Source organism: Rhinopithecus roxellana, chromosome 15 (assembly GCF_007565055.1).
Source record: "Rhinopithecus roxellana isolate Shanxi Qingling chromosome 15, ASM756505v1, whole genome shotgun sequence".
NCBI classification, from domain to species: domain Eukaryota; kingdom Metazoa; phylum Chordata; class Mammalia; order Primates; family Cercopithecidae; genus Rhinopithecus; species Rhinopithecus roxellana.
In genome coordinates, this window is record NC_044563.1 from 6542215 (window position 1) to 6563672 (window position 21458).

Consider the following 21458-nt stretch of genomic DNA (forward strand, 5'->3'; position numbering starts at 1 on the left):
AAGCCACCCAGTCTATGATATTTTGTTTTGTTTGTGGAATTAGGCCAGTGGCTCTTGCCTGTAATCCCAGCGCTTTGAGAGGCTGAGGCAAGAGGATTGTTTGAGCCCAGGAGGTCAAGGCTGCAGTGACTAATATGATGGGCAGTGGAGAAAGTAGGAAGGTATGAGGTGTGGAAATGTCAGAGGCGTTTGAACCAGAGCAACTTCATCTTGAATAGGAGCTGGGTAAAATGAGGCTGAGAACTACTGGGCTGCAGATGGTTAAGGTATTCTAAGTCACAGGATGAGACAGGAGGTCAGCACAAGACACAGGTCATAAGTACCGTGCTGATAAAATAGGTTGCAGTAAAGAGGCCAGCTAAAACCCACCAAAACCAAGATGGTGATGAGAGTGACCTCTGGTCATCCTCGCTGCTACATTCCCATCTGTAAACTGATGCCATGGCAATGTCAGGAAGTTACCCTATATGATCTAAAAAGGGAGGCATGAATAATCCACCCCTTGTTTAGCATATCATCAAGAAATAATCAGAAAAATGGGCAACCAGTAGCCCTTAGGGCCGCTCTGTCTATGGAGTAGCCATTCTTTTATTCCTTTACTTTCTAAATAAACTTGCTTTCACTTTACTCTGTGGACTCGCCCTAAATTATTTCTTGTGCAAGATCCAAGAACCCTCTAGTGGGATATGGATCCAGGCCCCTTTCCTGTAACAGAGGGAGGTGGGCTTGGTGGTTCCCAGAGGAGGTGTAACTTTCAGCGGCTCCTCTTCACCTACTGTCCACAGCAGAGTTCTCTGGCGCGCACCCTCGGTGCCACCGGTAGAAGCAGAAGCCCTTGGGTGACCTAATCAACACCTTTTCAACAGTAGTTCCGTTTGAATATGTATTAGAAAACTATAAATAGTGAGCACACGATTAAATGGACATTATTCCTTTTCCTTTCCATTTAAGATTTTTAAAAGTGAATTAATTAAAAGGAAATGTTAAATAGATGGCAAAACTGATGGAGTTTTCCTAATGGCTGGAGTAAGGGAAGCACTGGATTCCGTGGTCAACTCAGCTTCCTTACATCCAGGTCACCTAAGGTGCCCTTCCTGCCCCTGTGGTTATGTCCACGGCTCCACCTCCACTTCCCAGTGAACTCTCCGGCAGAAAAAAAAGGAAAGAAAAAGGCTGGTTCTCAAACACATGTTGTGCTCTCCCATTTCCTAAGATTTTGCACATGCCAGTCCCTCTACCTGGAGTGTCCCCTCGGTCTCTGCTTCCACCCTCACCTACTCGAATGCCACCTGCTCCGGAGAGATTTCTGTGAGGCCACCCGGCAGGCCCTTCCTCTAAGTTCCAATGCACCCTGTCCCATTCTCCCTTGTGGCCACTGACTTACTGCAATGTAAGGAAGATGTTGCTTCCCTGTCTCAGAGAATAAAGCCTCCTTGAGTACAGAGGCCATGGCCTGTTCATTTCTTTAACCTCAGGGTTCAGTACAAAGCATGAGATGGAGGAGGGAGTCAGAACATGGTTTTTGTGTGGTTTCTTGGGTTTTGTTTTGTTTTGGGTTTGGTTTTTTTTTGAGACGGAGACTTGCCCTGTCACCCAGGCTGGAGTGCAATGGCACAGTCTTGGCTCACTGCAACCTCTGTTCGAATGATTCTCCTGCCTCAGCCTCCCGAGTAGCTGGGATTACAGGTGCCTGCCACCACGCCCAGCTAATTTTTGTATTTTTAGTAGAGACAGGGGTTTCACCATGTTCGATCACGAGGTCGAACTCCTGACCTCGTGATCAGCCTGCCTCGGCCTCTCAAAGTGCTGGGATTACAGGCGTGAGCCACTGCGCCCGGCCAGAACATGTTTGTTGGATGGATGGATGGATGGATGGATGGATGGATGGATGAATGAATGAATGAATGAATGAATGAATGACTGTCCTGGAGATGAAGATCTACAAAGCTGGGAGCATGAAGGTACACAAGGCCAGAGGAGTCTGAGTTTGGGGAAGGAGCCTGGGAGAAAGGGCTAGTGAGTGGAGGAGGGTCTGAGGTGTAAGTTTATGGGGAATGAGATTTGAGGGGAGGGGTCTGAGTGGTGGAGTGGAAAGGTATGGGGGCCCTGGAGTGGGACAGGAAGCTCTTTATGACTATTCATTTAATACACACAACCCAATGAGATTGTCATTTTCCCCATTTTACGGATGGGGAAACTGAGGGATACTGAGGTGAGAAACTTGCCTGGGGGAAATCGCTAGTGGGGGTGGTACTGAGATTCGAATCCAGGCTGTTGGCTCCAGTCTGTGCTCTTGACCAGTTTGGTCCGGGGCCCTGCACACAAGTAATCCCGAAGGTTTGCCCTACGGCCATTGTCACTAACTGAGGCAGCGGTGCGGGGCCTTGGGAGTGCGGGCAAAGGGGTCCTTGAGGTCGCCCTTGGACCTGAGGACAAGCCAAGCCGCAGGAAGAACGGTGCGCGGCGGCAAACATGAAGGGCCCGTTGCCATGGGAACAAACGCAGGCCTCGGGCGGGCGCATGCGCAGATCGGGGAGAGGGTGTTGAACCGGTGAAAGGTGACGTAAAAGCGCACGGGGTGGGGCGCGGGGCTCGGGACGTCAAAGCCCTGCGTCCTTCGGCCCCCGGAGCGGAGAAGCGCGCACGGTAGCGGTGACAGCGGCCACGGCAGCGGCGACAGCAACCCCTGCTGGGCCGAAACTGGACAGAGCGGAGCAGACGTCTGAAGCAGCGCGAGTGAGGCGCGAGGGTAGCGCCCGCGCCCGGGAAGACCCCCTCGGCGCGAACCGGCGGCCCAGCCCCGGGTCCGGGCTCCCGAGGCCCCGCCTCTAGGGCCTGGGGACTAATCGGATTGAAAGCGCGCCGGCCCGGGCCGCGAACTCGCCAATTGCGGAGGGCGGTGGCCACCGCCCAATCCGGAGCAGACAGGTGCGAGGTCCGGAAGGCGGAGGCCAATCGGCGGCGGTTGCGACCTGCTGGGGCAGGTCTCGGCCAATAAGGAGGCTCGAGTGACATCTTCGCCCACCAATCGGGAGTGAGGGAGCATTCGTGCCCGCTCGCCCTTCCGGCCAGACCTCTATTTACCAGGGGCGTGCAGCCCGCTTGCCAATCAGAGCGCGGCTGAGCGGCCCGGCAGCCAACCCCCGAGGAGCGGCCGGCTGGCGTCCGCCGCGCCCAGGAGTTGGGGATGTCCTACAAACCCATCGCCCCTGCCCCCAGCAGCACCCCTGGCTCCAGCACCCCTGGGCCGGGCACCCCGGTCCCTACAGGTGAGGATCCAGCTCCACCCCTGCTCGCCTGCCGGGCGGTCGAGGTCTCGAAGAGAAGACGGCCTGAGTTCTGCAATACTGGGCTTGCCGCCTACCCTCGCTGAGCCTCAGTTTGCTGGCCTGTGAAGTGGGCGTGGTCACGTAAGGGCTTGTAGGTGGAGCGCAGTGGGAGGGATTTGTCCCTGAAGTTGATCAGCATGGAATGAAGCATCCTTTGGAGGGAATCGGGTGAACCCGGTCCTGGGCTTCGAAAAGATGGGAGGCGGCGTCCCTGCCCCGCGCTGACCTCTTACTCGCGCCTGTTGCTGCAGGAAGTGTCCCGTCGCCTTCGGGCTCAGTGCCAGGAGCCGCCGCTCCTTTTAGACCGCTGTTTAACGACTTTGGACCGCCTTCCATGGGCTACGTGCAGGTGAGTGGGGCCAAAGGCTTGCTTATGGATAGGGACTGGAGTCCCCCTCCCCGCCAGGTGCCTGAGCTCACTGCCCTGTTCTCTTTTGACATAGGCGATGAAGCCACCCGGCGCCCAGGGCTCCCAGAGCACCTACACGGACCTGCTGTCAGTCATAGAGGAGATGGGCAAAGAGATCCGGCCCACCTATGCTGGCAGCAAGAGCGCCATGGAGCGCCTGAAGAGAGGTAAGTGAGGCCAGGCCGCCCTGCTTAGGAAACCGACACTGGACTGTCTTCCATTAGGGAAAGAAAGACATCCGGAGGCCACCTGAGCCAAGCCTAGAGGAGGGCCAATATTATTACCCAGAGAGGTGTTTTGAATCGAACTGAAATTGACTCCATTTCCAGGGAAGAGCCTGGGAATTTGTACTTCTACAGGGCAACCTTGAGGATTAACCAAACCTGTAATCTCATCTAGCCGTCATTAGATTTGAATTTCTCTTGCTGAAAGGGGAAAGGGAGTGGGGAGGCAGGGGTCCTCCTCTGGAGGGCAGTGGGTGGGGCTGTATAGGGTTGCTGAGACCCCACCCCACCACCAGGTATCATCCATGCCCGGGCCCTAGTCAGAGAGTGCCTGGCAGAGACAGAGCGGAACGCCCGCACGTAACAGGAAGCGCCTCGACCTCAGCGTCTGGACCTTTCCCGGCCACTGCAGAGCACCCGCTTCTCCCTGGCCTTCATCCCGAGTTGCACTAACCATCCTGGGCTTCCTGTCCTGTGTCCCTTGGTGGGTCCCCTCCAGGAACCAAGGAGCGGCTCTCACTCCAGGTGGCAGCGCTAAGGACATCCCCCCACAACAAGAGTTAGCAGCGAGGTCCCCATGAGTCCCACCCATGACCTGCCAACAGTGTTGCCCACCGGAACTTTCTGTGGTCCCCACCGCTCAGCCCTTCCCAGCCCTTCTCCCACTTTGTCCCGAGCCTCCTTCTCCCCCAGCAGGGGCTCAGGCCTGGCACCTCACTGCCTTGTGTCCTGAGCCATAGTGACTCTTTTATCTGTGTGTCTTTTGCTAAATATGCCCTTTTTATATTAATAAAAGATGATTTGGAGTTGTGCTCTCAGCTCTGAGCCTTTCTGGGTCTGGTTCTTCAGCTAAGCCTGGGTGGGCCAGGCAGAGAGAGGGGAAGAGGAGACTAGGGGTGGGGAGGGTGTGACTAAACAGGGTTTGACTTGCCTCTGTGGGCCATCAGCCTCAGGTGGGACCCGGGCCCTCTCCGCCCCAGGCTCCAGCCCTGGCGCTGAGAGCCCTGGGCCTTCCTGTGGTGCCACCAGGGGGCAGCACAAGGCCTGGCTGCTTCCACAGCCCTTGGCGCTGTGGGCAGCCTGGGCCTGGAGGGCGCTTCCTCTGGATTGGCGGTGATGCCTGGCAGCATGGAAATGCCAGTTCACGTAAGCCACTCCCTCAAACGCCCTAATGCCCTGACAACACCCCAGCCTCTGAATCAGCCCTGAAGGTCTCTGACTCCTCAGAGAGAACGGGCACTGCTGCTTCCAGCACTTGGCCTCACAGTCAAGGGAAGGGGCTGGCCGGGTGCTGCTGTCACTACCCCAGCACCTTGTAGCAGGCTGGGTGGGATCCCATGAGCCCAGCCTTGCGGTGCCTCATGAGGCCTTTGCCCAGACTCCGGGTGGCTGGGTGACCAGACTTGTGGACCCGGAAGGCAGAGGTGGGGGAGGCTTTGTGGCCCCATGCAGGGGCTAGCCCAGCCACTCAGAGTGACAGCCCGCTTCTGCCTGGGCGTGTAGCTGGGTGACCGTAGAGGCCTAGGGCCCTGGAGCCCAGCCCTAGGTGGAGGCACGTCAGAGCCGCCAGCTTCTGGCTAGACTGGTGGGGAGGCATTTCCTCTACCCTGGGTCCCAAATCTAAGGACTGGGTGAGAAGAGGAGAGTGGGCCTGGGACCCCCTTTATCAAACTCCACCTTGTCACTGTACACAGGCGGGCTGGGCTAGGGTGGAGATAGGAACTAAGAGTCTTTGGGGACCCCAGTCAGCACAGAGGGACTAAGAAGTGCCAGAATTTAGGCAATGACCTCTTTCCCACTGCCCGGGGGAACGAAGGCAGGGGCCTGCCTCCCTGCCTCCTCCGCTGCAGGCGGGGCTGCCCGGACCCCGCCGGGGTGGGGAGGGCCAGCCGGGCCCAGGAAAGGGGCGGGGCGGCCGCAGTGACGCGGCGGGCTGCGGGGAGGGACGGCCGGGGCGCCGGCGGGCGGATCGAGAGGAAGGTCGGGGCCATGGGCCGGCACTGCGCCTCGGGAGGGTCCGGCCACCGCTGGAACCCGAGGCCGGGACTGGGGGCGCTCCGGGCTCCGACCTACGGGCCGGCCGGCCCTGCCTGGGCTGGGTGAGGGGCGCCCGCCTCAAGCTAGAGGTGAGCCGGGACGTCGGCAGGCGGGCCAAGAGCGCGGCAGGGGACCGGGACGTCGGCGAGCAGAGGGAAGTGGGGACAACGGGGCCTCTCGCTTGCTCGTGGGGTGCGAGTGGGGGATGGAGGGGTGCCTGCAGCGGAACCTCGGTGCCAGTCTGGGGCGCAGGTGGGCGGAGCGGGTCTCCAGGGCCAGGGCCCGTGGGATACCAAGTGGAGCCACTCTGGCCTCAGCCAGAGGAGGGTTCACCCCCCCAGGAAGAGGACGGGGTGGCCGCCTAGGCGCGTGGAGAGCCAGCGAGGGCCGGGGGTCCAGGAAGGATGCTGGGAGGGGGAGGTCGAGGACCCGGCTGCCCTGCATAGTGAAGAAGGCAGATCTGGAGGGCGGAGGGGATTCCTAGTCCCCGAAGGTAGGTTCGGGTGCAGGGCATGGGGAACCCTGGCAGAGATGCTGGGCGCACGGGGCCACTCGGCGCAGAGACACTCGGGAAACAAAGCTCTAGGTGGACGTCCGACAGTGGGGGACCTGGGACCCCGCCGACTCCGGGAAAGCGATGCAGGGGGCGGGTCCCCAAGGGGCCGGTCGCAGAAGGCGGGCCCGGAAGGAGGGGCCCCGGGGCTTCGGAGGGCGCGCCCCCGAGAGATGCCGTTTCCCGGGGTTAGGACGCGGTCGCAGCGGGAGATGCAAGGTGGCCCTCCCGCCCGCCGGCCGGAGCCTGGCGCTCCGGGGGGCCCGCGTCAGCGCGCGGTTGCCATGGCGACGGGCGGGCGGGGGGCGGGGGCTGCGCGGAAAAGAGGTCAGCGCTCAGCCTAGCTGCTGTTCCGGGCCCCGGCAGCGCGGGCGGCGGCGCTGGGCTCGCCTCTGCCTCCCCCGCGGTGGGCCCGGGCATGGGGTCCGGTGGCCTGAGCACCCCGGCCGGCGCGCAGGGCTCGGGGCCGCGCGCAGCCTCCCCGCACTGACTGCCGCGCCGTGCCCTGCGCCAGGAGGAGCGGAGGCCGCGCGCGGCCCGCCGGGCGCCTTCAGGATGCTCATCAAGGAATACCACATTCTGCTGCCCATGAGCCTGGACGAGTACCAGGTGGCCCAGCTCTACATGATCCAGGTGAGGGCGGCAGGGAGAGGGCACCCGGGCAAGGGGTGGAGCCCCGCCAACCCCGCCAGCCCTGCCACGGGGCTGGGACCGGCTGGGAGCCCGGAGGAGGCAAGAGAGGCCCCCCTTCGGATGTGGGGATGGGGAAGGGCTGTGGTGTGGGGAGAGGGGCAGGAGAGCCGAGTGGTGCTTCTCACCCGCTAAGTGCCCAGCCCTTCTCTGATCTCCTGTAATCCTCCTCAAGATCTGTAATCCCATCGGGGAAGGAAAAAGCGCCCAGGAGGCGGCAAGAATGAGGAGGGGGGCCTCCGCGGCTGAGAAGGGTGGGAGGGGGTCTGGAGAGGTGCAGGGTCCTGACCACCCCTGGAGGTCAGGGAGATGGGGTGAGGACCAGGCGCCAAACCTGGGGCAGGGACAGGGCAGCAAGGATCGGAGGGCGAGGGGGCTCTCGGGTAGGGCAGTGAGAAGAGTTGGCCAGGGCAGGCCCTCAGCAGTGGCCAGGTTGGTGCAGGGCCCCGGGGAGTCTGCTCCAGATCTCTCCCCAGCACAGCAGGACCAGAGTCTCATAAAGCAAGAGGGCCCGGACCCTGCCTCGGGGTTGAAAGGGCCATCCAAGCCCCAGAGCCATAGAATTCTAGGCAGGATCTGGGGGCTCTCAAGCTGTGAGGGGTGTGGCAGGAGCTGGGATTGGGAGGCGGCCAGGGCCTCCCAGAGAGGGAGGGGGCCAGAGTCAGGGCCTCTGAGAGCTGGAGGCCCCTTTTCCTCTCTTTGTCCCTTCTTCCTTGCCAGCCACCCTGGCCTCCTTGCCACCCGCCAGCACATCCAGTACGCTCCCACCTCGGGGCTGCACTGGCTTCCCCCTGCCTTGAGCACCTCCTCCCACCTCACCTCCTTAAAGTCATGTTCAAGCCATGGTCACTTTATGTTCTTAGCAAGGCCTTCCCTGACTCAGATCAAAACCGCAGCCCCCAACCCTGATCACCTGTACCCTACTGTAGGCTTTCTTTTCCCATAACACTTAGCGCCTTCTAACACAGCATATAATTTGCTTTTTCCTTTTGTCTGTCTTCTTCCACTAGAATGTAAGCTCCACGAGGGCAGGGGTCTTTGTTCTATTCATCAATATATCTCAATTGATAGAATCCCAAACACTGCCTGGGGTGAAGCAGACACTCAATGAATACTTGAATGACTGAATTGAGTGCTAGGTTGCAGACCCCATGCAGGGCTGGGCTGCATCTGTGATTCCGATCCCAGGAAGCTTCGGTGGGGCAGTGTCTGGTTTCAGGGAGTTGAAAAGACTGGGACCAGGGCCCCAGAACTGTGCAGAACACCAGCCTAAGCTGGGGATCCCAGACGCTAAGCTGGGGCTGAGCTCCCTATTCTGCTCTCCCTTGGGCCACAGAAAAAGAGCCGGGAGGAGTCTAGTGGTGAGGGCAGCGGCGTGGAGATCCTGGCCAACCGGCCCTACACAGATGGGCCCGGGGGCAGCGGGCAGTACACACACAAGGTGTACCACGTGGGCTCCCACATCCCAGGCTGGTTCCGGGCACTGCTGCCCAAGGCTGCCCTGCAGGTAGAAGAGGAATCCTGGAATGCCTACCCCTACACCCGAACCCGGTGAGTGGGTGAGGTGGGCATGGTCCGGGGCCAGGAGGGGAGCAGCCCTGGTGGGTACGGCAGTGAGCCTCACCCATGCCTTCTGCCCAGGTACACCTGCCCTTTCGTGGAGAAATTCTCCATTGAAATCGAGACCTATTACCTGCCTGATGGGGGGCAGCAGCCAAACGTCTTCAACCTGAGTGGGGCCGAGAGGAGACAGCGCATCCTGGGTGAGGCCTGGAGCTATGGAGGGACCCTGGCACCCCTCTCAGTCTCCTGGCTGCCTCAGTGGGCAGCCTCTGAGAAGTCCCAGCCCTCTCCAAGCCTCATGTCCTATCTGCAAAAGGACAGGAACTGTCACCCAGTCCCAAGAGGGTGCCAGGAGCGGGGGCTCAAAGGGGCTGGCACTGCTCAATGCTTGCTGAACTCCCTCAGACACCATTGACATCGTGCGGGATGCGGTGGCCCCAGGCGAGTACAAAGCAGAAGAGGACCCTCGGCTGTACCGCTCGGTCAAGACAGGCCGAGGGCCACTGGCTGATGACTGGGCGCGGACGGCGGCGCAGATGGGGCCCCTTATGTGTGCCTATAAGCTGTGCAAGGTTGAGTTCCGCTACTGGGGCATGCAAGCCAAGATCGAGCAGTTCATCCACGATGTAGGTGAGCACCCAGCCGCGGGAGGTCCCGCTTACCCAGCATGCCCGTGTTTAGGGCCAGGGATGCTCCCATCCACTGAGGACACAGAAGCAGAAAGCCATCATTTCCACTTGAGGCGGGGAGCACTAGGGCAGAGGTGGCCACACAGCCTAGCCAGGCATCCACAGAGCAGGAAGCTGGTAATATGAGCTACAAGGTCCATGCTGACTCTGACTTTCAGAAATGCTGCTGCTTCCATTAAGATTCTAAGATTCTCCATCATCCTATGAGCTGGGTGAGATTTAGAGATGCTCAGGAAGGTCACCGGCTCTAACTGGCAGCATGCTAAGGAGTGCAGGCTGAGGCTGTGACTCTGATGTCATTCTCTCTGGGATTCCCCCCGGCCACTCCCAGTTTCTAGTGTTCCAGCCTTTGGCCCTGGTGTTCAGGAGCCCCAGTTCCACACCTCCCCTCAACCTGACCCCACCACGCCTACAGCTCAGCCCTGCCTCAGTGCCCAGGTCATCTGCACACAGAGGGATGATCCCTAGGTGGGGAGACCAGCGGCCTGGCTTCTGTCCCACTACTGACCCATGGTTCCTCCAGCAAGGCGCTGGCCATCTCTGCACTTTGAATTTCTCTTCAGTAAATGAGGAAGAGGTTGAGTCAGATATGAAGAGCTAATATTGACAGTGATAGCAACACACAGACCCTTTGCTAATTACTTTCTGTGCAAGATCTCCCTTAACACCCACAATACCCCACCAGGTAATGACAATGATTATTCCCATTTTACAGGTGAGGAAATTCAGCTTATAGAATAATGAGGACTCCGTGTCTTGCATTTGGAAAAATACCAAAAAGCACAAATAGGCCGGGCGCGGTGGCTCAAGCCTGTAATCCCAGCACTTTGGGAGGCCGAGACGGGCGGATCACGAGGTCAGGAGATCGAGACCATCCTGGCTAACATGGTGAAACCCCGTCTCTACTAAAAATACAAAAAACTAGCCGGGCGAGGTGGCGGGCGCCTGTAGTCCCAGCTACTTGGGAGGCTGAGGCAGGAGAATGGCGTGAACCCGGGAGGCGGAGCTTGCAGTGAGCTGAGATCGGGCCACTGCACTCCAGCCTGGGCGGCAGAGCAAGACTCCGTCTCAAAAAAAAAAAAAAAAAAAAAAAAAACAAAAGCACAAATAAGAAAATTAAAGTCACCCACATATAGCCACTACTAAGATTCTGATATATCTCCTCGCAGAAGTTTATAATTATCATTCAACCATCATTACCTTATTTCCTAGATATTTAAGAGTTTCTAACTTTATTCTTCTGCTTAAGATAAAAATATCCCAGAATGGGTATCATCTTTCGCTACAACCTTCATTGAGTGCCAACACTTCCATTAACTATTAACACCTTCATTAACCATCAACAATTTCATTAACTGTTAAACGCTTAATTAACTGTTAATTCTTCAGAAGTCAGCAGGAAGCCAGCCAAAAGCAAGAACAAGCATTGGTCCCTGCTTCTGGAGTGATGGGGTGGGGACAGTGCTGAGAGTTAGGGTGTGCAGAGAGACAGGAAAGGCAGTGGGCGGAGGGGAGACAGGCAGGAAGACAAATGCCCCACTTTCCACTCCCATTCCTGGACTGCACTGGCCCTGCCCTACTTTGTGGCTCTGGGTGGGTGGTGTCCCCAGGGGAGCCATTACCCAACCTCAAGGCTGGGCATGTGGCGGCAGTGCCAGGGAAGCAGTGGGAGGGGACAGTTCCGATGCCTGGGCACCTGCAGGTCTGCGTCGGGTGATGCTGCGGGCCCACCGCCAGGCCTGGTGCTGGCAGGATGAGTGGACAGAACTGAGCATGGCTGACATTCGGGCACTGGAAGAGGAGACTGCTCGCATGCTGGCCCAGCGCATGGCCAAGTGCAACACAGGCAGTGAGGGGTCTGAGGCCCAGCCCCCCGGGAAACCAAGCACCGAGGCCCGGTCTGGGGCCAGCAACACTGGCACCCCCGATGGGCCTGAGGCCCCCCCTGGTCCAGATGCTTCCCCTGATGCCAGCTTTGGGAAGCAGTGGTCCTCATCCTCCCGTTCCTCCTACTCATCCCAACATGGAGGTGAGGCTGGGACACAGGGATGGGAGGAGCAACCCTCCCCAGGCTGGGCTCCCAGGCTGAGGCTGAGGCTGAGCCGGCCCGGCAGGGGCTGTGTCTCCCCAGAGCTTGTCCGAGTGGCGCATGCAGAACATTGCCCGAGACTCCGAGAACAGCTCCGAAGAAGAGTTCTTTGATGCCCACGGTCAGCACCGAGGCCCTTTTTGGGAGTGGGGATGTCCCCGAGCAGCTCCTCCCACCCCATGACACAGCCCCCTGTCCCCTCAGAAGGCTTCTCGGACAGTGAGGAGGTCTTCCCCAAGGAGATGACCAAGTGGAACTCCAATGACTTCATCGACGCCTTTGCCTCCCCAATGGAGGCGGAGGGAACGCCAGGTAAAGATCCCACCTAGGACACCGGCCCCCAGCACCCATGTACAGCAGGTCATAAGTTTAATGACATCTTAAGATGAGAGGCAATCTGAAGAGGTGCTCATTAAATACACAGATGAATAATGAAGGATGGATGGATGGATGGATGGATAAATGGATAGATAAATGGATGAATGGGTCGTTGGGTGGGTGGGTGGGTGGATGGATGGATAGATGGATGGATGGGTGGATGGATGGATGGTTGGGCGGGTGGATGGATGGATGGATGGGTGGGTGGGTAGGTGGGTGGATGGATGGGTGGATGGACGGATGGATGGATAAATGGATGGATGGGTGGGTGGGTGGATGGATGGATGGTTGAATGGATGGGTGGGTGGGTGGATGGATGGATGGGTGGGTGGGTAGGTGGGTGGATGGATGGGTGGGTGGATGGATGGATGAATGGATGGATGGGTGGGTGGGTGGATGGATGGGTGGTTGAGTGGATGGGTGGGTGGGTGGACGGATGGATGGGTGGGTGGGTAGGTGGGTGGATGGATGGGTGGGTGGATGGATGGATGAATGGATGGATGGGTGGGTGGGTGGGTGGATGGATGGGTGGTTGGGTGGATGGGTGGGTGGGTGGACGGATGGGTGGGTGGGTGGGTGGATGAATGGGTGGATGGGTGGGTGGGTAGGTGGGTGGACGGATGGGTGGGTGGATGGATGGATGGATGGATGGGTGGGTGTATGGATGGATGAATGGATGGATGGATGGGTGGGTGGGTGGGTGGATGGATGGGTGGTTGAGTGGATGGGTGGGTGGGTGGGTGGATCAATGGGTGGATGGGTGGGTGGGTAGGTGGGTGGACGGATGGGTGGGTGGGTGGATGGATGGATGGGTGGGTGGGTGGATGAATGGATGGGTGGGTGGGTAGGTGGGTGGATGGATGGGTGGATGGATGGATGGATGGATGGATGGATGGGTGGTTGGATGGGTGATTGGGTGGGTAGGTGGGTGGATGGATGGATGGGTGGGTAAGTGGGTGGGTGGATGGATGGATGGATGATGGATGGATGGAGAAATGGATGGATAAATGGATGAATGGGTAGTTGGGTGGGTGGATACATGGATGGGTGGGTGGGTGGGTGGATGAATGGATGGATTGATGGATGGATGGATGGATGGATGGATGGATGGATGGATGGATGGATGGATAGGTGGATGGATGGGTGGATGGATGGATGGATGGATGGAGAAATGGATGGATAAACGGATGAATGGGTGGTTGGGTGGTTGGGTGGGTGGGTGGATGGATGGGTGGATGGATGGATGGATGGGTAGGTGGATGGGTGGGTGGGTGGGTGGATGGATGGATGGATGATTAGAATGTAGTCACGATTCAGACACAGCACAAAGAATGAAGGAATTAATTTGGATTCCCTGAATGCTTCACATGAGAGGTGATGTCTATGCTGGCTTTGGAAGACTTAGGCCAGCACTGTCCAGCAGAACTTCTAGGTCCATGCTGCCCAAGATGATAGCCACTAGCCACACTGGCTCCTAGGCACTGAAAATGGGGCTAGTGTGACTGAGGAACTGAAGATTTTATGTATTATATTTTAATTCATTTAAACTTAAATACCCACTTGTGGCTAATGGCTACCACATTGGACAGGGCAGGGTTAGAGAAGTTTGCCAGACAAACAGGTGTTGTGTAGAGAGGCAGGTCCCAGACTGCAATAAGACCAGTAGGAGCAAAGGCCTGGAAATGCAAACTGACCTGGGAAAGTTGGTGGGAGGAGAAGTTTGGAGGAAGGTAGGGACTGGCAGACGCCAGAACTGGGTGCCTGAAGTGCCAGATAAGGGGATCCCAGTGGTCTTCTCCATCCCTCTCACTGGCTTCCTTGCCCTACAGAGCCTGGAGCTGAGGCAGCTAAAGGCATTGAGGATGGGGCCCAAGCACCCAGGGACTCAGAGGCGAGTATGGTCAGCCACCCCATGTCAAAGCTCCCCCTACTCACTGGCCTGGCCGCTGCTGTGACACCCATTGCACCCCATTGTGCCCCCCAGGGCCCGGATGGTGCGGGGGAGCTGGGGACTGAGACATGCGCAGTCCACGCCCTCTTCCTCATCCTGCACAGCGGCAACATCCTGGACTCAGGCCCTGGAGACGCCAACTCCAAGCAGGCAGATGTGCAGACACTGAGCTCTGCCTTCGAGGCCGTCACCCGCATCCACTTCCCCGAAGCCTTGGGACATGTGGCGCTGCGACTGGTGCCCTGTCCACCCATCTGCGCTGCCGCCTACGCCCTTGTCTCCAAGTACTAGCCACGGGTGGAAGGACAGGGAACTCCTAGGATCAGGGAGGCCTTGGGGCAGGGGGAAGGGGAAAGAGGTCAAGAAGCCAGACACCTGGGTCAGTCACTGGCATGGCTGGACCTGTTCTGGAGAATAGCTCCATTTCAGTTGCCTCTTGGGGCTAACACTCCCCACAGAGGACCCACAGAGCCAGGGCTTGCCAGCAGGCCCAGGGGGCTTGGATGGCAGGAGTGGGTCTGGAAGCCCTTCACCCACCCACCACATTTCCTCCTCCTGCAGCCTGAGCCCCTACAGCCACGATGGTGACAGCCTGTCTCGCTCCCAAGACCACATTCCACTGGCTGCCCTGCCACTGCTGGCCACCTCATCTTCCCGCTACCAGGGCGCCGTGGCCACTGTCATTGCCCGCACCAACCAGGCCTACTCAGCCTTCCTGCGCTCACCTGAGGGCGCTGGCTTCTGTGGGCAGGTCAGCGGTTAGGGACAGTCCATCTGCTGCCCTCCACTACAGCCCCCATTGTGGCCTGGCCTGGGTGAGGACAAGGCCTCTCCTGATGGTGCCCCTGCTCCCACCCAGGTCGTGCTGATTGGAGATGGTGTTGGTGGCATCCTGGGCTTTGATGCACTCTGCCACAGTGCTAATGCAGGCACCGGGAGTCGGGGCAGCAGCCGCCGTGGGAGCACGGTCAGTATAGCCAAACCCAGCCTCCTCAGGAGCAGGAAGGCCCTCTCTAGGTCTCTGCCCCCTGGAATGCGACCCCTCTGCCAGCAGGCAGGCTCCCTGCTGCCCCGCCAGTTCATGTCTTCTCTGGAATTCTGCTCTGCCCAACCCCCAAGCCTCACTCCTCGCTTCTAAGTAGAATGTGAATGGTCCCCAGGACTGAAGATGTTTCTGTCCCCTGTTCCATCCAGAACAATGAGCTGCTCTCTCCGGAGGTTGGCCCAGTGCGGGACCCCCTGGCAGATGGTGTGGAAGGCCTGGGTCGGGCCAGCCCAGAACCCTCAGCCTTGCCTGCCCAGCGCATCCCCAGTGACATGGCCAGTCCTGAGCCCGAGGGCTCTCAGAACAGGTGATGTCCCTGCCCCATCACCCCTACCCTGGGTGCATGATGGACTACAGAGGCAGCAACACTGAGCATACCTCCTCCTCCACAGCCTTCAGGCAGCCCCTGCAACCACCTCCTCCGGGGAGCCCCGGCGGGCAAGCACAGCCTCCTGCCCACCCGCTGCCAGTTCCGAGGCACCTGACGGCCCCAGCAGCGCTGCCCGCCTTGACTTCAAGATTTCTGGCTTCTTCCTCTTCGGCTCCCCACTGGGCCTGGTGCTGGCTCTGCGCAAAACCGTGATGCCCGCCCTGGAGGGTGAGTCCTAGGGGCTGTGGGGGCGCCTCTAGTCTCTGTCTGCCCCTTCCTTCCCCACCTCCTCTGGCCTTCCCTCTCGCCCGAGGCACGGGCAACTTCCCCACTGTAGTCATTCAAAGGCCTGGCTACAGAAGGGGAACCTGGGGCCCAGAAAGAAGGGACTCGCCAAGGGTGAGTCTCCCAAAGCCACTGGGAGGAGCTTCACACCTGTGGGATGTTCTGCACTAGAAGGGGTCCAGCAGGCACCATGGCAGCAAATCAAAGTCGCTGCCCTCTTCTCAGCATTTTTTTTTTTTTTTTTTTTTTTTTTTTGAGATGGAGTCTCGCTCTGTCACCCAGGCTGGAGTGCCAGTGGCCTGATCTTGCTCACTGCAACCTCCCGGGTTTAAGTGATTCTCCTGCCTCAGCATCCCAAGTAGCTGGGATTACAGGCACCCGCCACCATGCCCAACTAATCTTTGTATTTTTTTTTAGTAGAGATAGGGTTTTGCCATGTTGGCCAGGCTGGTCTCAAACTCCTGACCTCAGGTAATCACCCACCTCTGCCTCCCACAGTGGTGGGACTCCAGGCGTGAACCACTGAGCCCAGCTAATTTTTGTATTTTTAGTGGAGATGAGGGTTTCACCATGTTGGCCAGGCTGGTCTCGAACTCCTGACCTCAAGTGATCCACCGGCTTCTGCCTCCCACAGTACTAGGATTCCAGGTGTGAGCCAAGGCACCCGGCTCCTGTCTCACTTTAAGCAGGGCCCTACTGACTTCCCGGGGAGTGCAGTTTGGGAAGTGCTAGTTCAGGGTCACACAGGACATCAGGGTGCTGCTCCCACACCCCCTACTTCCCAGAGTGCCCAGCTGACACTCCCACCCCACAATCTTTCTCTATCTTCTGGGTACCCAGTGGCCCAGATGCGCCCAGCCTGTGAGCAGATCTACAACCTCTTCCATGCGGCTGACCCCTGCGCCTCACGCCTCGAGCCCCTGCTGGCCCCAAAGTTCCAGGCCATCGCCCCACTGACGGTGCCCCGCTACCAGAAGTTCCCCCTGGGAGACGGCTCATCCCTGCTGCTGGGTATGCCCCCAAACAAGATAAAGGGGAGAAGGAGGAGGGCACCCACAGGAAGGGAGGAGGTAGCAGAAGGCATGAGGAGGCTCCCACACAATGGGAAACCTCTCAGGTCACCACTCCCAGGACCAGGAGCTCCTTCCCCGGGGGCGGTCTGGATCCCCAGGACCCTCTGACCTCCTGGGCCCAGAAGTCGGGTGGGGGAGGTTAGCCAAGCTAAAGAGGGTGCCCCCTGGCAGCATGATTCTGGTGCACGGCCGTACGAGCAGCCAGCGTGTGTGCGCTGCTGCATCTGTGGGGGAGTGTGCTGCAGGCATGTGTTGGGGGGTGTGCCCAGTTATGTATGGGTCAAGCAGGCCTGTGTTGGGCACAGGTGTGCAGTGTTTGGGGCAGTGGCAAGAGGCATTCTGGCAGAAGTGCAGCTGGCCACTGGGCTAACTGAGAGGAGAGAATGCCACAGTGCAGCCTCAGCCAGGACCTGACCAGAGGGGCCTCAGGGAAGATGGCAGAGGTGCGGGAAGCCCTGGGTGAGAAGATGGGAGAGCCACCGGGCTGGCCCCTGCTGAGCTTGCCCTCCCTCCCCCAGCTGACACTCTGCAGACGCACTCCAGTCTCTTTCTGGAGGAACTGGAGATGTTGGTGCCCTCGACACCCACTTCTACTAGCGGTGCCTTCTGGAAGGGCAGTGAGTTGGCCACTGAGCCCCCAGCCCAGCCAGCCGCCCCCAGCACCACCAGTGAGGTGGTTAAGAGTAAGTCAGCCAGCCTAGGCAGTCCAGCCTGGGGGTGGGGGAGGCCCGTATTCCACCTCCAAAGCCCAGCTGAGAAACCCTTTCACCCAGCACCCAGCCTGAACTGGGCAAAGAGCAGGCTGGGTGGAAAGGAGGGAGGGAAGAGCACCCAGGGCCCAGGCAGATGGGTGTGGGGCAGGAGGCCATCCTGACTCGCTGCCATGGCCGCGCAGTCCTGGAGCGCTGGTGGGGGACCAAGCGGATCGACTACTCGCTGTACTGCCCCGAGGCGCTCACCGCCTTTCCCACCGTCACGCTGCCCCACCTCTTCCACGCCAGCTACTGGGAGTCCGCCGACGTGGTGGCTTTCATCCTGCGCCAGGTGGGCCTGGGAATTTGGAATGGGAGATGAGAATGGGACGGGGATGGGCTGCTGTGGGGCGGGGGAGGGGCAGCTCTCCCGCCCCTAAGAGAGAAAGGCCTCGCCCCCTGTCCCGCACAGGTGATCGAGAAGGAGCGGCCACAGCTGGCGGAATGCGAGGAGCCGTCCATCTACAGCCCGGCCTTCCCCAGGGAGAAGTGGCAGCGAAAACGCACGCAGGTCAAGATCCGGGTAGGTGCCCTGCCCCTTGCCCCCTCGCCCCCTCACCAGAGAGGCCCTGTCCCTCCCCCCAGCACCCCGCCTCCTCGGGCCCTAGCCATCTAACTCTCTCCCAGACCTACCCCTCCCCTGGGCTCCTGGCCCCACCTCATTGCCCCAGCCCCGCCCCTGCGAACAGCTGGTCTCCCCGCCCCCTCCCCCTCTCTGAGGCTACTTCGGGTCTAGGGTCTGGATCTGCGCTGGTCGGCACCTGCCTCATCCACTGCATCCCGTCCTGTCACAGCGCTACCCCTGGAGCCGCGGCCCACACACAGGCTCTCAGGCCGGGGTCCACAAAAGTGGCCCCCTGGACTTGCCCTTTTCCCTCAAAGCCCTGCCGCCTCCAGGCCCCGACCCCGGTGTTTGCGCGTGGATCCTCACCTGCTTCCCCTCCCCAAGCATCCCCATCCTTTCCTGGCCGAGGACTCACGGCCTCTCCTCCCTCCAGAACGTCACTTCCAACCACCGGGCGAGCGACACGGTAGTGTGCGAGGGCCGCCCCCAGGTGCTGAGCGGGCGCTTCATGTACGGGCCCCTGGACGTCGTCACGCTCACGGGAGAGAAGGTCAGGACCCAGAATCCCTGTCGCCTGGTCCCACGGCCCCAACTCCTGTCCTGGGAACAGCTCCTGGTCCCTGGTGGTTGTGCCCCTAGACCCACCCATCCCCAACGACAGCCCAGCCTCTGCCCTCCTCCACGCAGGGCCCCCATAGACCTCCCGCCCCTTCTCCCCTCCAGGTGGATGTCTACATCATGACGCAGCCGCTGTCGGGCAAGTGGATCCACTTTGGCACTGAGGTCACCAACAGCTCGGGCCGCCTCACCTTCGCAGTTCCCCCAGAGCGCGCCCTGGGCATCGGTGTCTACCCCGTGCGCATGGTGGTCAGGTGAGCGTAGCTGGCCGGGCCTCTGCGGGAGGGCTCCGCCAGGCCTCGCCCCGCGCCACTCACGCCCCGCCCCATGGGCCGCAGGGGCGACCACACCTACGCCGAATGCTGCCTGACTGTAGTGGCCCGCGGCACGGAGGCCGTGGTCTTCAGCATTGACGGCTCCTTCACCGCCAGCGTCTCCATCATGGGCAGCGACCCCAAGGTGCGCGCTGGCGCCGTTGATGTGGTCAGGTAGGAGCCACCACCACCCATCTCACCGGAGTGACCCGCACCCCACCCCTGGCCAGCGGAGCTGACTGCTGCCCCCGCCCCACAGGCACTGGCAGGACTCCGGCTACCTGATCGTGTATGTCACAGGCCGGCCGGATATGCAGAAGCACCGCGTGGTGGCCTGGCTGTCGCAGCACAACTTCCCCCATGGCGTCGTCTCCTTCTGCGATGGCCTCACCCACGACCCGCTGCGCCAGAAGGCAGTGTTTCTGCAGAGCCTGGTGCAGGAGGTGCGGCTGCTGCGGAGGCTCTGGGTCCTGACCCCGCCCCAGCTTCCCCTGACCCTCCACCCCCGGATCAGCGGAGGCCCATCTGTTCCCAACCCGATCGCCCGGGCCCTGCCTGACTGCAGTGGCCCCTATGGTCATGCCCCCCCAGTTTGAGGGGTCCCGTGTACTTAGGGGCAACTAGGGAAATGCAGCTGGTCCCGCCCCTGTCCCCGTGGGACTGGAACCTGTCCTCGCCTCAGTCTGCCTGGACCCACCCACAGAACAATCTGGGGAAGTCCAACAGACCCCGTCCCCAGCTGCACGGCTCCACCCCAGGGCGGCTGATTGACATCTCCCGCCACAGGTAGAACTGAACATTGTGGCCGGTTATGGGTCTCCCAAAGATGTGGCTGTATACGCGGCACTGGGCCTGTCCCCAAGCCAGACCTACATCGTGGGCCGTGCCGTGCGGAAGCTACAGGCGCAGTGCCAGGTGAGGGCCAAGTGAAGGCCAGGAACAGGACCCCACTAGGGAGCAGGGGCCTGAGTCCTAGGCCTTAGGGACCACCGACTCTGGGGAAGCTGTGAGGCAGCCTAACCGGCCTCCAGGGAACCTGGGATCCTCCGAGGACAAGGGCCATGAGCAGTTTGAGCTGCCAGCTGCCAGGCAAGCCAGAGGGGACGACCCACACTGGAATGTGCTCAAGACCCTGGGCGCTGGTTCCACTTGTCCGTGGCTTTCCACTCTGACCTTTCTGAGCCTCGGTTTCCCGTCTGTAAATGTAAATGATCATGGCACTGCCCATGCCGGCTTATGAAGATCACATCGTTTACTGCATATCAGCAGGCACAGGGCTGGGCACAAAGCAAGCGCTGGCTAAACATTGGCTGCTATGTTTCCTCTAAGATCTCATTTTCCAGATGAGGAGACTGAGGCCCAGAGAAGGGCAGAGCTAGGAGCACAGCTGAGGTGCCCTGGCTCCCAGCCTGGGGTCCTATCTATTGAGAAGGCTTCAGCTTAGGCTGTGCCAAGCCTGCCACCAGTTCCCCAGCCTGCCTCAGGTGCCTGTGGAGGGCAGCGTGTGGGCCCTTGGCCAGCACCCCCTCATCGCTGCCCACTTCTGCCCACAGTTCCTGTCAGACGGCTACGTGGCCCATCTGGGCCAGCTGGAAGCGGGCTCGCACTCGCATGCCTCCTCGGGACCCCCAAGGGCTGCCTTGGGCAAAAGCAGCTATGGTGTGGCTGCCCCTGTGGACTTCCTGCGCAAACAGAGCCAGCTGCTTCGCTCCAGAGGTCCCAGCCAGGTGGAACGTGAGGGCCCAGGAACACCACCCACCACCCTGGCACGGGGCAAGGTGCGGAGCATCAGCCTGAAGCTGGACAGCGAGGAGTGAGGCCCACACCACGCCTGGACCTGGGTTATTTATTGACACACCCAAGGGGCCAGAGGGGCTGCATGTGGGAGGCTGGGGACCCAGACTTGGGGCCCCAGCGCTGACCCCCCCAGCCCCACACCCTACATCTCCGTGTGCCCCTCGGTGTTACTTCCCTTTCATATGAGGGGACCTAGCACCAGAGGGAGGGAGGAGGGTGTGGGCGTGGGCGCAGAGGCTTTTCCAGTGTGTATAAATCCATGAAAATAAACGCCACCTGCACCCCACCCACTCGCCCCGTGCCTGGCATCACAGGGCGGCCAGCCCAGTTCCCACCCACTCACCCTGTGCCTGGCATCACAGGGCGGCCAGCCCAGTTTCCAGTTCAACAGGGGACAGTGATGTGCACAGAGAGGCCAACACGCACCCAGGGCCATCCAGGTCACAGGCAGTTCGGGATGGGGGCCTGAGCCTCAAAAGATCTCACGAAGTGCTCGGCCCTCTCCTCTTTCTGGACAGTCAGCCCACCCCAGCCCAACCCGGCTCACTTCAGCCCCAGCGTAGCTTCTCATGGAAACCCTGCCCCCAAACACCAAGGCCAGGAGACCACGGGATCCGAGGCTGGAGGGGGAGGGCAGCACCAGGAGACCACCTTCCTCAGGCACCCAGCTATCTGGCTTGTACCCACTTCATCTCCCCCTTAAGACTGGGGGCTCCTGGGGCGCCCC

General features: G+C 60.1%; 2 protein-coding genes across 4 annotated transcripts; both read left to right on the plus strand.

Moving 5' to 3' along the window:
• The first annotated feature begins 2546 nt into the window (after window positions 1-2546).
• On the plus strand, window positions 2547-4780 carry CDK2AP2 (cyclin dependent kinase 2 associated protein 2). 2 transcript variants are annotated; one of them, XM_010366332.1, is made up of 4 exons: window positions 2547-3410; window positions 3581-3678; window positions 3773-3905; window positions 4259-4780. In XM_010366332.1, the coding sequence occupies exons 2-4, from the start codon at window positions 3664-3666 to the stop codon at window positions 4324-4326; spliced, it is 216 nt and encodes a 71-aa protein (XP_010364634.1). In that variant the 5' UTR covers window positions 2547-3410; window positions 3581-3663; the 3' UTR covers window positions 4327-4780. The 2 variants fall into 2 exon arrangements, with proteins under 2 accessions (XP_010364634.1, XP_010364633.1); XM_010366331.2 differs by having other exon boundaries at window positions 2547-3269.
• A 1109-nt stretch (window positions 4781-5889) lies between these two features.
• On the plus strand, window positions 5890-21021 carry PITPNM1 (phosphatidylinositol transfer protein membrane associated 1). Of its 2 annotated transcripts, none has more exons than XM_010366333.2 (24): window positions 5890-6088; window positions 7067-7185; window positions 8579-8793; window positions 8884-9005; window positions 9211-9435; window positions 11197-11523; window positions 11609-11704; window positions 11788-11895; window positions 13791-13852; window positions 13946-14196; window positions 14474-14663; window positions 14772-14879; window positions 15107-15264; window positions 15350-15555; window positions 16453-16623; window positions 17204-17368; window positions 17581-17729; window positions 17850-17960; window positions 18436-18552; window positions 18726-18874; window positions 18959-19108; window positions 19194-19377; window positions 19721-19849; window positions 20488-21021. In XM_010366333.2, exons 2-24 carry the CDS (start codon window positions 7108-7110, stop codon window positions 20749-20751), a joined length of 3735 nt encoding a protein of 1244 aa, XP_010364635.2. In that variant the 5' UTR covers window positions 5890-6088; window positions 7067-7107; the 3' UTR covers window positions 20752-21021. The 2 variants fall into 2 exon arrangements, with proteins under 2 accessions (XP_010364635.2, XP_030773121.1); XM_030917261.1 differs by having other exon boundaries at window positions 11791-11895.
• Window positions 21022-21458: the final 437 nt, after the last annotated feature.

Coding starts and splice junctions, on each gene's coding strand:
- CDK2AP2 (XM_010366331.2), top strand. CDS start 3,188: ATGTCCTACAAACCCATCGCCCCTGCCCCCAGCAGCACCCCTGGCTCC. Junction 3,270..3,580: donor GGGCACCCCGGTCCCTACAG/GTGAGGATCCAG, acceptor CTGTTGCTGCAG/GAAGTGTCCCGTCGCCTTCG. Junction 3,679..3,772: donor CTTCCATGGGCTACGTGCAG/GTGAGTGGGGCC, acceptor CTTTTGACATAG/GCGATGAAGCCACCCGGCGC.
- PITPNM1 (XM_010366333.2), top strand. CDS start 7,108: ATGCTCATCAAGGAATACCACATTCTGCTGCCCATGAGCCTGGACGAG. Junction 11,705..11,787: donor AGAGTTCTTTGATGCCCACG/GTCAGCACCGAG, acceptor CTGTCCCCTCAG/AAGGCTTCTCGGACAGTGAG. Junction 15,556..16,452: donor CGTGATGCCCGCCCTGGAGG/GTGAGTCCTAGG, acceptor CTGGGTACCCAG/TGGCCCAGATGCGCCCAGCC.